Source organism: Colossoma macropomum, unplaced genomic scaffold (assembly GCF_904425465.1).
Source record: "Colossoma macropomum unplaced genomic scaffold, Colossoma_macropomum, whole genome shotgun sequence".
NCBI classification, from domain to species: domain Eukaryota; kingdom Metazoa; phylum Chordata; class Actinopteri; order Characiformes; family Serrasalmidae; genus Colossoma; species Colossoma macropomum.
Window position 1 is genome coordinate 7,777,890 of NW_023494789.1, and position 13,711 is coordinate 7,791,600.

The 13,711-nt window shown below is 41.8% G+C and overlaps 1 protein-coding gene across 2 annotated transcripts in view; it reads left to right on the top strand.

The window, feature by feature from the left end:
• Window positions 1-8,360, top strand: part of b3galt1a (UDP-Gal:betaGlcNAc beta 1,3-galactosyltransferase, polypeptide 1a) — a 37,449-nt gene extending 29,089 nt beyond the window's left edge. Inside the window, exons 1-3 of one of the 2 annotated variants that reach the window (XM_036569959.1) lie at window positions 3,359-3,487; window positions 4,905-5,007; window positions 5,653-8,360. In XM_036569959.1, the coding sequence (XP_036425852.1) occupies window positions 6,262-7,251 (990 nt within the window). In that variant the 5' untranslated portion in view covers window positions 3,359-3,487; window positions 4,905-5,007; window positions 5,653-6,261 and the 3' untranslated portion in view covers window positions 7,252-8,360. Of the gene's footprint in view, window positions 1-3,358; window positions 3,488-4,904; window positions 5,008-5,652 lie in introns of those variants that run through there. The other variant, XM_036569958.1, reaches the window with a different exon arrangement.
• The last annotated feature ends 5,351 nt before the right edge of the window (window positions 8,361-13,711 follow it).

A 13,711-nucleotide genomic window follows, 5' to 3' on the forward strand; every position in this document is an offset into this window, starting at 1 on the left:
GGATTGCTTGCCCTCTCTCTCTGTAAGTGGGTGTGTGTGGGGCGCTCACAGAAAGGTCACCCTGCTCAATCAATGCCTATTACTGCGGATTTGAAGCTGCCGCCTCCACCACAGAGGGTGAAGCTGAGGCCCATGTCAGAGTCATACTCTGGGAAAAAGACCGGGTTACGATGGAAGGAAAGTTTTGCCACATGAATTTTAAATGTGCTCTTTGCTCTATGTCCTCACAGCATGGAGCAGTGGATGTGTAATAGTGGCCTGACCTGCACTCAGACCCCTCACTGCTTTCAGAGAAAGAGTGCAAGCATGGAAATGAAAGCAGAGAAAGGAGGAGAAGAAGTCTGCAGAAAACAGAATGCATCTGAGCGTATTTCTTAGCTTCTCAGCTAGTAATGGAACTGGATACTCAGAGACCCGGGCTGGGGGGGTGGAGGGGGCCTTAAAGGAGCCTGGGCTAAAAAGTTTCCTTTGGTGTGCCATTTTAAACTTCTGAGTAATTTTTGTCATGGCAAATCTGATACATTTGCCAGTTTAAAATATTAGAAAATAGAAGAGCAATTTGAATAACTGGTACTTTTACCCGTTTTATGAAAGCACGTGCTTCCATGTGTCGTTTTTACCTGCTGGAGTAGTCAGAGGTAGGCCTGTGGAGACTCTGTTCCTTTCTGACTGTAATTTGAAACAATAATGTTGGGTTTAATCGCCCAGCACAGTACAAATGCTTTTCCCCCTGCTCCAGACTGCTAGCTAACCTGCTTTCCATTGTATTTACTTCCGAGAATAAATGACTGTATGCTGGCTAATGAAATGTCTGCCTAGAGCAGAAAAAAATATTTAAAACTGCACTGGGCGTTAAGACATAAAAGCTGTGTTTACTGCACGCTTGGTTCTATAGAATCTAACATTGGCTTTACACAGTGAAACTTACATCAGCTTATTATATGCAAATAATTACTGGGCAACTTGGCAGTTATATGGAGCAATTTTAAAACAAAGCTGTACACAAAACATTTAAATATGCCAAGTTACCATTTTTTAAGTACACATCTTCATATGTTTTTGCCCATAACTATGTGGTACGCCCCCCGTCAGTATGTGTGTGTGTTTATTTGCCAAGTTTCTTGTTAGCAAATTAATACAACATTACAGTACTAGTCATGAACTCTATATACAAGCTTAGAGATGGAGGGGTGGGGTATCACTTCACAAAGCAGCATTCAGCTTAGATTCATTTGGAATCCAAAAGCTGAAAATGTTTACAGAAGAAGGTACTGAGATGCAGTCTGTGAAGTCACACTCATTGTCAGAGGCTAAAAAACAAACAAAAAAAATATATGAAGTACAGAATGCCTGATAGTTAAATTATAGATAAAAACGGCAATGACATATGATGATAAAAATGCTGCAAAATATGTAAATTACACCTCGTGGCTCACTTTATAGCAAGAGCAATACGGTGTACCAAAAAAATGAGCTACTAATGAGCGGCGTAATCAAATGTGTTGTGTACAACACAACTTGCACTCTGAAATGACAACAGCTTTTGAGGCTTAATGAAAACCATTCCACTGAAAGCGGCTGTGAACAGCACCAGTTTTAAAGCTGGAACTGCCTTCAGTGTTAATCAGTAGCGGTGAGATGCTGACACAAAGATACTTCCCCTCTGTATGACAAAGTTTGCACAATTGCACTCTGAGAAGCCATCAGAACTGTTTTTGCTTTGAGCTCAGACACCTGGGTTCACTACAAAAGCTCTTCTTCTTATACTCGGACATTATTGTTGTTGTGGTTTTAGCGGAAGCAGCATCACCCAGCAAGAGCACTTCTAGCAGAAAAAAAAAATTGTGCCCTGGAACATAATGTGGATAATTAGCATAATTTAGAGGGAGTTCAGTGCTGGTGTGCTATGAGATATTGTTGGCTAATCACTGTACACAACAAGGACTAGAGTCTGTGAATAGTACTACCAATTTCAACAGACATAATTGTTAGCTTGATGTTAATATTACATATGAATTCCTATTGACAGGATAATGGAAATCAGCATAATGACAGTGGTGGAAATTTCATGGAAAAATGCCACTTAAAAAGCAAATAATCACCGTATTAAATATTGTTTTTAAGGTGTGCATGAATATTCATGAATTTATGTCTTGCAGACTAACACTGAAAAGCAGTATGCAGTTTGTATCACAAACAATATATGGATGCAGTCAATATATCTCCCAATCTCAATATCAAATTACAGCATGCTTTTGTTATTGCTGCTGATAACTAAGGATATGTGTTGCGACTAATTTTGATATTTCAGTATCCATAAGAATTCCTCAACAGTCATACAGTTAACCACATAAAAGGAAAAACAATGCCACAAAAAGAGACTGAAAACATCTTCTATTCTTCAAAAACAGCCAAGGGAAATTAGGTTTTTGTGCTGGATGAATGACGGAGGCCGCTTCTTCAGATGAGCTAATGAGGTAACAAGTATCACATTGGATTGTAATGAAGAATCGCTGTTGTCCGCTGTTGTCCTCAGTGGACGATGTGCCAACAGGTTGTCAGAGAAAATAATTTTCATTGTTTCTGGATCTAGCTAACATCAGCTGGAGTAGCTAGCCTCCGTAACATACATTCTCGGGATCACATCCTTAGCAGTGCGCTCTCATTCAGGCACTCATGCTTTGTAATAGCACAGTATAGCGTACTCACTCACAACTATGAGCAAAATCATTGCATTTAACTGAATTGTACTGCACCAGGTACTCAAGTACCTGTGCACATCCATAGCAGTAACTGCTGCTTCTGAGGATTTGAGCCTCTCTAGTTTGGTTTGTTCTGGGCTTAATCACGTCACTACGAACTACTGCTGCTGTGTCATCTTGTCCTTCTTCCTTGAACTGTCCTTGTTTAATCTAGCTGTCAAATCTTCCATCCACTCGCCATTGATCAGATTGTGACCATACAATGTGTTCCTGTAGGGCAGGTTTTGAAAAATATTCACTGTGTCAAATCAGCATGGACAGGTGCCATCAATCTTAACTGATACGGACTGGATTTATTGGTTTCCATTACATGTTATAACTCATTTGTGCCCTGAGTGACCTCTCAAAACTACACAGTTGCTACTGACCAAGTATCTCAGCGTAAGATTCCTGATCCAGTATTTTATACATCAGAATATGAAGGGTAAGTAACCTGCCCACATCAGCACCCTCACTACGAGAAATTTCACACACACTGCATCTGTTGCAGCTTTTTAAGGGTTATGTAGAGTTTGGAAAGGCTATGTGGAAACACAAAAACAGGGCAGCATGTGTCGAACTTACTCCTGCCATGTTAGAGCGAGTGGGAGCTTGAGGGATTTTTGAAAATGCCTGTAGCTCAGTTCTGCATCATTTTCTTCAGCTGCATTAACAATGCAGGCCAGACCTGCTGTCTTCCTTGCAGAAACAAATGGGCTGTTCTTATCGATTCCAGGATCCCACAGGTTGGTTTAGAGCTGCCCTGTGTGATTTGAAACATGTCTGTACACAATGATTGCTGGAGCTTTTTTAATCATAATGAATTTGTTTTGCAACACCTTTCGTTTGTAACGTCAGTGTTTTCTGTGAGGGCAGTTTCAGATTGAATGTATGTACCAGTCGATAAAAGAGGTGCAGTGAAGTTCAAAATACCCACATGCTACGCATTTACTATTCGGAGAGATCCTAATGTTTTGTTCATCTGGCTTGTGGAGGCGTTTGAATGCATTGAGCATTTCAGGTTTGGCAGATGTAACTGTCAAGAACTCAAACTACTGCTCTGCATGTGTTAATCTAAAGGCACTTACACTGAGAAGAGTAAAACTTGATCTGAGTTTTCAGCTACACCACACAATTAATCTGATGTGCTTAGGGCTGAAACGGTTATTCAACATTATCAATAATGTTGATTTAGGCTACGTTTACACAGCAGGTAAAAGTGGCCCAAACCTGATTTTTTTATTTTTCTGTGTGTCAGTGTGAAGAGCAAAAAACGCATTGAATCTGACATTATCAATTGCGATTTGACTGAAATCCGATATGTATCCGATCTGCGGTAATGCGAGTCAGTCTGAACAGCCCGATCGGAATTCATGCGGCTTTTACGTCAATCCAACTCGACATTCGTCATAATTTTGCGCTGCTGAGACTCATTTGGGGTGATATTTCTGTACAAAAATTAGGAGAGACTTATCCAAAACGCTCCGTGTTCAAAGAAGTTTCAATAGAAATGGCCGAACACGGCCAGAGGAGACCGAGGCTGCAGCATCAAGAAACAGTTAAAAAAATCCGAGGACACGAGCCAAAGACGTGGCCGTGGCCGAATAACGTGTATTTTTTACGGCAAGCTCGAACGGCAAGCATTCTGGGAGATGAGCCCAGCTGTCAGACAGTTTCATGATGGCTCCTGTGATGCTGGCGAAGATGAAGCTGAACCTCAGCACTGTTTACCTCTGGATGAGCCACATGAAGCAACGTGATGCGTTGTTCTTTTGCGCATGCGGGTCAGTTTAGGAGCTGATCTGTTCAGCTCCTAAACTGTTCAGGAGCTGATCTGTTCAGCTCATCTGGCGTACCACTTCAGGGTGCTTTGCATACCAGTTTGAGAACCACTGATCTAGATGATTCAGCAGTGAATGTGGATTAAGGACAAATGGTAGACTTTCAAATGGCTGATGAGGCTGTTAGAATTACAGTATAGCAGACATCCTGTGGCTAAGTCTAATGAGCTTAATCTAAATGAAATTCACTAAGAGGTTTAATTATAAAAATGCAAAACTCATCACTGCTGTCAACTTTCAATTGTCACACATGTGGAAGCTTAATATTGCCCATCTCTGTATCTGCTGTCTCTCTTCTCCCGTCTTCCCTTTGTGTGTCCAGTGCCTTTACTAATGGCTTGGGGTGACCTTCCTGCTGCAGTATACTGCAAATGCAAAGTGCTGGACAGCAAGCGTGAGAGAGACTCATAACTCTGTACTTTCCGGTAAAGACCCACCCTGTGTGTTTTCTACTGGTAGCTATATCTTTCTAATTTTAATGAACTAAAAAAGAAAGAGACTTTGAGAGAAGGAGAAACAGAGCCAAGAAAAAAGGGAAAAATACAGCATAGCTATGCACGCCCTGTTAAAGAATGTGCCCTTGTACTTCACTGCATTAGAGGTAGAAAGAAAGAGAGACAAAGAGAGGATCATCTTTCATAGGCACCTGCAATAACGCAGTGCGGAAGGAACCCTATGGTGATTCAACTTGTAGTTCAGGCAGAAATGAGAGGAGCACAGTGAATGGAATCTGCCTCATATAAGTTCAATTCAGTCTTCACCCTGAATGTCTAATGTGATCTTAGACATAAAATAATAGTAATATAGTGTTATGGTCTGAGGGGATGGGAGTTTGAGGGGAATGTTTGTGTTGGTGTGGTTAATGAACAGTGAGAAGGTGCCTATTTGAGCTGCAGGCTCTTATTGATTTCCTGTTTAATTGGAGTTAAAACATCCTGCACACAGAAGGGTTCTAGTGCAAGCTTTTGAACTCTAGACACCCTCTCTCTCCTGTCTCCCACCATTTTCCCCTTTTCATGTTTATACCTTATTCAACACAAAGTGTATACTTTCTTCTTTCCCTCCTGCAGACTCCGGGATTGACAGGAGGAAGGACAGAGGAACAGTGAGCTGAGGCCAGATATCTGAACTCTGACTCTCTCAGCATCACAGCAGCAATGTTTTCTGCTTCAAGAGGTTGCTTGAACTTCTAGTAAGCTGCCGACCATGCCATTCTGAAGCACCTGAAATTAAGCTGTTCGACGTCAAGCTCTCACCTGCTCCATGCTTTATTAATGACCACTGGGACTGACGCACTGCAGCGTTGACAGATGCACACAGATCACAGCAGACAGGACAGGAACCTTCGCTGAATTACTTAAGGTTTGATCAAAACTGGAAAGTACAGTCACAGCAAACTAGACATGGTTATAAGGACAGTGATTTTTCATTAAAGTCTCCAAGCCTGACTTTAAATGTCTTGCTGCTACAGTTGAAATGATTGGCAGGGTTATTAGGGCCTTTGGTACAATGTCTTTGAATACTCTGTCTGAATTTTATCGGTACTATAACTGTAAATACAACTGAGCATGATTAGACATTAAGTGGGGAAAGGACTGATGTTCCGGAGCGATGTTCTTTAAATAACTGCTCGTGATTGGCCAGCGGGCTGGTTGGCAAGCAAGCCAGCCAGTGGCGAGATGCCCTCAAAGGTGTCATGTCTGTACTTGCTCACAGTGCTCTGCTGGGCCAGTGCTCTCTGGTACCTCAGCGGCTCCCGGCCATCCACCGCCTACGTGGGCCAGATGTCCATCCCCATCCGCAAGCAATCACCCAGGCTCCTGAAGAACATGACCTTCAGCAACATCCGTACGCGCACTCTCAACCCGCATGGCTTCCGCTTCCTCATCAACGAGCCAAGTAAGTGCGAGGGCACCGCACCCTTCCTCCTCATCCTCATCAGCACCAACCACAAGGAGTTTGACGCACGGCAGGCTATCCGGGAGACGTGGGGCGATGAGAGCATGTACAGTGACATTCGCATTGTCACGCTTTTCCTTCTTGGCCACAATTCCGAGCCTGTGCTCAACCAGATGGTGGAGCAGGAGAGTCAGATTTTCCATGACATCATTGTGGAAGACTTCGAAGACTCCTACCACAACCTAACCTTGAAGACCCTGATGGGAATGCGCTGGGTATCCTCCTTCTGTCCCAACGCCCAGTATGTCATGAAGACTGACAGTGACATCTTCGTCAACATGGACAATCTTGTTCTGAACCTCCTGAGACCAAATGCCAAGCCCAGGCAACGTTTCTTCACAGGGCATGTAATAAACGGAGGGCCCATCCGGGACACTCGCAGCAAGTGGTACATGTCCAGGGAGATGTACCCCGAGAGCAAGTACCCTCCTTTCTGTTCCGGAACTGGGTACGTGTTCTCCGGGGACATGGCAGAGTTGATCTATAAGACTTCCCTCCACACGGCCCTCATTCACCTCGAGGACGTGTATGTGGGCATGTGCTTGCGCAAGCTGGGGGTTCACCCCATCCAGAACAGTGGCTTCAACCACTGGAAGATGAGCTACAGCCTCTGCCGGTACCGCAGGGTGGTCACTGTGCACCAGATCTCACCAGAGGAGATGCACAGGATATGGAACGACATGTCTAGCAAGAAGCATCTCAAGTGTTAACAAAGACCAGACACTGCTGGTTTGGGGAGAATGAACATGCTTTACATCACCGCTTTGCTATTCACAGACCCTTAATGATGCTGTTGTAATGTGGTTCTATGATCTAAAAACATGGTCAAGTGGTTCAGTTGTTGGGGATCTAACGGTGGTCTGTGGTTTATGGCAGGGCTGTCCAGTCTTATCTGCAGAGGGCTGCTGTGGCTGCAGGTTTTCATTTCTACAAAGCAGGAGATCACATGATCATTTGTTTGATGGCTGAGCCATTGATTAAACTAGTGGAATCAGATGTCCTCTCACTTGTTTAGAATGAAAACTTGCAGCCACAGCAGCCCTTTGCAGATAAGATTGGACACCCCTGGTCTATGGTATAGTAGTCTCGCAGGCCAGACGTGATCTCATAATGAGAACATCTGGGGACAACCATAAGAAATGTAGGTGTGAACGTAGACTTAAAAGGTTGTGAACAAACTGGGGAGTGTAATTTCTAAACCAATTCATCAACTCATGAAGGAAGATCTCAGAGTAGGGGGCGAAGGCGCACTTGTCAATGGTGTCCAACAGACAGCAGGCCTGTCATTAACCTATGGCATGTAAGGTCTGAAAAGTAGGATTACTGGGTCAGGAAAACAAGCACACTAAAATATGGTGTGAATATGCTGCTGTGAGTCAGAATAATTTAAAAGTCAGAAGTGTCAGATCAGATTTATCAGATTTTCGGTCCACATCATAAGTCTTTACATATTAACGTCACACACGGGCTCAGAAAGAAAGTCTGGCTCAATGTTTAGGTCTTACATGTACTGATAAAGATATGATGACAATAGTAGACATCACCAGACATCATCAGGCTTCACGCCCATCACCAGGTTCTCTTTGAATACTCTTTCAACACGCATGCAATCATCAGATTCATCCACTTGGGGAAAGGGGTCTGAAGCACAACCAGGGTGACAAAATTTTCTACAGTTATTTATTTATTTTTTTTATGTATTTTTTTACAAAAGTTGCATGCAATTAACAGTTCCACACGAGAGATCTCCAAATCCCAAAAAATTACATAGGCCCTCTGTTTTGCACGTTCACGTCTTGGGTTAGGGTGTCCCAATTTTTGTTGAGATAGAGGGGTAGGGTGAAGTGTTGGGGCTACATGGGCCTCCAAACAGAGGTTTTTCAGAGACACACTCCAAACGGAGTGTTATGAGAAAAAAAGAAAAACCGGCAAGATGGCTGCGCGAGCGACCAAAGAATCTCCAATAGAAAAATTACAATAACCACTGTATTGTCTTAGTTTAATGTTATTTTGATGTATTATGGTTATTTTCTTCATAACAAGCATAAAAATTCCAAATAGCATGCTGATGTTTCAATAGCTAGCTAGTTAACTTTCCTTTTCCACCTTAAACAGTCCAGCATTATTGACGCCTGAAGCAGCAGAATGCAACTGCTGCACCATTTAAGGTGGAACAGGAAAATTTGAAGAACCTGGTGAATAGCTGACTTCAGCTTTGTATCACCAAAGAATTAGCGGTGGGTGATAATAAATAATTGTCTTATTTCCCCTCTTTGAAAGCATATGATGCCCTAAATGTAACTAAAGCCCAGCAGTGAGGTCGCTGAGGTCGCACCCTGTTGGTAACAGATTTCATTGCAGCCCAGCACCAAACCTTTAACAAATTGTCCCGAGAGGTGTATTCTCGTTATGAGATTGCGTCTGGCCCCTCATAGAGTGGCTCTGTTGTTGAGGAACCAACAGATTCTTTATGTATCAACAGGAGAGTTTCATGTAATCACATTAAGAATCAGCAACCCCAGGTCTTCGATGAAGCTCTGCGGTTGGCTGGTTTCGAAGTCATTCAGTTGAAACCTGAGCCAGGCATGAATGTTGTGCTACACAGTACTGGTCGAATGTGTGGGTAACCACTTTGTTCACTTACTTTCTAATTTCAAGATTCAAATACACACAAAAGTATGATAGACCATCTGTACCGTACGCCTGCCTCAGAGTCAGCAGAGAAGCTACCAGCACAAAGCTGCAGTGTCTTGATTTTTGCCACTAGCTAAAAGTCTCAATCCTGCTTAAAAACAAGCGCTGACACAGACCAATTCAGTGTTGTCTTTGTATTCATATCTTTGTCGATCCACAACTGTGCAAATATGAAGAGAAAATACACCAGCAAGGGGCAAACAGGGGATAAGAAAGTGAAGGAAAGTCTAATAACAACTTTGTCAGGCTAACAGGAGCTTAGTTTCTCTTGGATGCGCTGAGACGCATAAAGGTAATCTGTTTTTAGGTGTCTCACGGGAACATGACAAAAAATATGTGTGCAGCAGGCTGTGCAACTCAAAGTTACACACTGCAGAACTCAAACAGGACATTTCGTTTAATCCGAGCTCAGCTTTGTGCTTGCTGTCACAGTAGATCTGTGCCTCTGATAGAGGAATCAGCAGAAACTTGTTTAATATTCGCATATTTTCTAAGACAGCAAGACACCAGATTCATCACATGAAATATATCTGCATATCTAACATTTAGCCTCACCAGTGAGTCAGGGCTGGCCTGCTTGGCTCCTGATGGCTCCTGCCTAGTCCAAAACCCCTCGAGTATTAATCCAAGCGGTGCCGTGAACAAAGGCTGTGTATATTTTTCAGCAGCTTTGCAAAGCAGTAGAGCTCAGTAGTGAATTGTAATCAAAGAATTAAAATAATGCCAAAATAAATGTACTGATTCTCTGAGTATACTGAGAGAACACATGGGCATAAGGCCTCATACAGACACACATGCACACATTTGCAACCAACGTGGCGCCGATATATACAGACACATAAGGTGCAGGTTGTATGTTATTTGAAGTGATGACAGTTTTTGGTTTTTGGTTTCATATTCCAGCATTTCACTTTATGTGAAACAATAATTATGAGGTTAAAGTGCAGTGTATCTTCCCTGGTGAGGCTCTGCTGGGGCTGTCACACGTCCACTTTTGGTTCCTGTTTGTTTTAGGGCCTTTAGCCTGCTTGCCTTCAGTAAATGAAATTAATGGGGGTCAGATTATTGACTTAAGTCAATTAAAAACATCCCACCTTTTGGACATAGTAGCTTTTGCAGTATTTTTCAGGTTATTGTCCTCCTGCAAGGTGATACTTTTAGTCTTTGACATGATACTGTGCAAAAGTTTGAGACCACCTTTCATTTATTTCAATTCCATTCAAAACGGTCATTAAGTACAACATTCATTTTTCAGGAGATATGACTCTGGGTCTAGACCTCAACACGTTCAGTATGTTTGGGAGTTTTTAAACGTAGTGTCCACTCACTGTCCACTCTATTAGACACTCCTAGCATGTTGGTCCACCTTGTAGATGTAAAGTCAGAGATGGTAGCTCATCTGTTGCTGCACATTTTGTGTTGGTCTTCACTGCCCAAAGCACAATGTTGGCTGGATATTTTTGGTTGGTGGACTATTCTCAGTCCAGCGGTGACACTAAGGTATTTAAACTCCAGCAGCACTGCTGTGTCTGATCCACTCGTACCAGCACAACACACACTAACACACCACCACCACATCAGTGTCACTGCAGTGCTGATAAAGACCCACCACCCAAATAGTACCTGCTCTGTGGTGGTCCTACGGTGGTCCACTGAAGAACAGGGTAAAAGGGGGCTAACAAAGTATGCAGAGAAACAGATGGACTACAGTCTGTAACTGTAGAACTACAAAGTGCACCTATATAGGAAGTAGAGCTGATAAAATAGACAGTCAATGTAGAAACAAGCAGGTGGTTTTAATATTATGGCTGATTGGTGTATATTTACTGCTGTTTTCCTGACATTAAAAATGAAATAACTTGTGCTTAAAGGCAGTTTTGACCTAAAATTTAAGAAATGAAGGGTGGTCTCTGACCTGCACAGTATTTGTTTCCTCCTAACATTGGGCCTCATTCACCAACCATTCTTAAGAAGTAGTTTCTTCTTAAAATACACATTGAGCAGTTTTCATTCTGACATTCACCAGTGTTTCTTATTTGGGATTTGTTCTCAGGTAAGAACAGACTCTACACACACCCAAGAGCACAAAGGTGTGAACAGTTCTGTGGTTTAAGAACACGTTATGAATCTGATGTAGACTTTTTCTTAGGACTTTTCTCAAGAACACACTTAAGAAACGACTTAGGAAGATATTTGGTGAATGAGGCCCACTGTTCCTAACACTTTATACTTTACTGATTTATTCCCTGTCTCTCACTGCTTTCTCCAACATGATGGCCAGCATTAATTGCCATAATGGCCAGCTTCCTTGGACCACATCTTGACATAGTCAAGTTCAAGAAACATCTGAAATTGTTTAATTTTGGTCACATTCTGTGTATAGGAAGAACTGCTAAATGTAATTATGTGCAAAATAAAGCTCACTTTCTGCATTTTAGCCTCATAGTCTGGAATGCAGAGCCAAAACAACCAGAAATGTGCACTGTCCAGGTACTTACAGACTGCAGTGTTTATCCTCCAGAGCATATGGAGCTTTGCAAAGTTCCACTAAAGTAGAGAAAAGTGCTGGTACTCTAAGCCTCTAAGCTTCTACAGTATGCCAATAATTGTCTATAAGTAACAACGTTCCTGATTATATTACCATCAGCCAAACTTACTGATCTTTGCCTTTTTCCAGCCTTTTCTGGGTGTATTTGAGGACAAGCATTTCTGACGGTGTGTGTTGATTGTTTTCAATGTTACAGCCACAGTCAGGGGTTTGTTAAGCTGTTTTAGATGGCAAAACTCCTGAAGATGTTTTAGATGCTTCATTTGCCAAGTACAACCCATCATTGTGGCCCTGGGGCCACCATCTCAGAGACACTAAACATCCAGAACCTAAAATGCTTTTTGGTTTGTGTTATTAATCGATTCTTGCTCTCCTTATGAATTTTTCAGAGCTAACTTCTTCCTTCAGGCCTTCATGATAAAGTTTGTTGTTCCTGACTGTGGCTTTTGGTTGAGTGCGTAATGGTGACGGCTGGACGGTAGAGGACAGGAGGACAAGTCTGTCATCTGCTGCACATCATGGTAATACATGAGAGTCATGGTAAATAGCACTCTTTGAACTGTTGTAAAAAGGCTGCAAATTGTGCACTTTACACACAAGGGAAAAGGTTCCTTGGCAAGGCTGAAGATTTAATAAAACATATCCTCCACTTTTTTTTAATAAAAATGCTGATCTGTTTGTGAATTTGTCCTATTTTTTGTGCTTTTACTCACGTATGAATGGCATGTAATTGTTTGGAGACGGTCTTGTACTAAGTCTGAACACACCCAGGTAAATAACATGTTTTGTTGATTTTCTAAGTGAAAATAAATGAACACATCCTCTACAGAGAACACACTTCTGCACATTTTAATGCACAATTTATTTAAATATGGTGATTCACCAAATAAACAGTAACTGTGCATTAAAATGTAACTTATTTTCACTTAGAAAATCAACAAAACATGTCATTTGACCTGCCCATACGACTGTACATCTGAACAGGTCTGAAATTCTGATCTGTATATAGTCTTACGTGGACATAGAGCCTTCTGGCCATTTGAAGACACTTTGTCTGTAATGCTGTGCCAGATTCTGTCCGAGTCAAATAGTTCCTTGGAGCCGTGTTTGTGGGCATGCTCAGTATGTGCCAAGGTCAGCTAGTTCGAATTCCAATGCTAATGCTGCAGATTTACTGCCACCTGTTGGTCAACAGCTGGAACTACACCAATCTCGACCAGCCACACCCCTGCGTCACTGCTTCTCAGAAATAGCCCGAGGTTCACTATTGCTCAAAAGTTTGGAATCACTTGGTATATTAACTTATATATACAATAATAATATATAAAATGGAATAATAATTTACACAATAATAATTTACAGTGTAGATGTTAACATTATAAACTACTTACCAAGTGGTATTTGTAGATATTTTGCTAAGAATTCTGTAAACAAGGATGTAGTAAATAATAATATATGGAAATCTGTTTAGTAAAGAGCCCTTATCATATTTTTATTGCATTTTTTTTCCTGAGGTTGGGAACATTAATGTGGGTTTACATAACAAGAACAGTTCTTTTTTATGCAATTATTTAACAACTTTTCTTTATCCATTGGAATAAATCTGCGTGTTCTTTTTACTGCACCTTTAAGACTGAGATATTTTTATTTCAAAAAAGCAAGAAAAATGAAATGATCTCAGTTCTCAATGCTTTCCCAGTCATTTTAGGATAGAACCCTCAGCTTCTTCATTTATATTTACAGCCTCCTAGTTTACTAGTAATTAACCGAAAACTGAGGTTGTACAGGATGAACATATTAGAATCAGTTTAGATTTTTTAAACAGCGATTCCAAACTTTTGAACAGTAGTGTACATCAAAATCTGCCCTGCGATGGACTGGCGACCCTTCCAGGGTGTATCCTGCCTTCCACCCAGTGACAGCTGGGA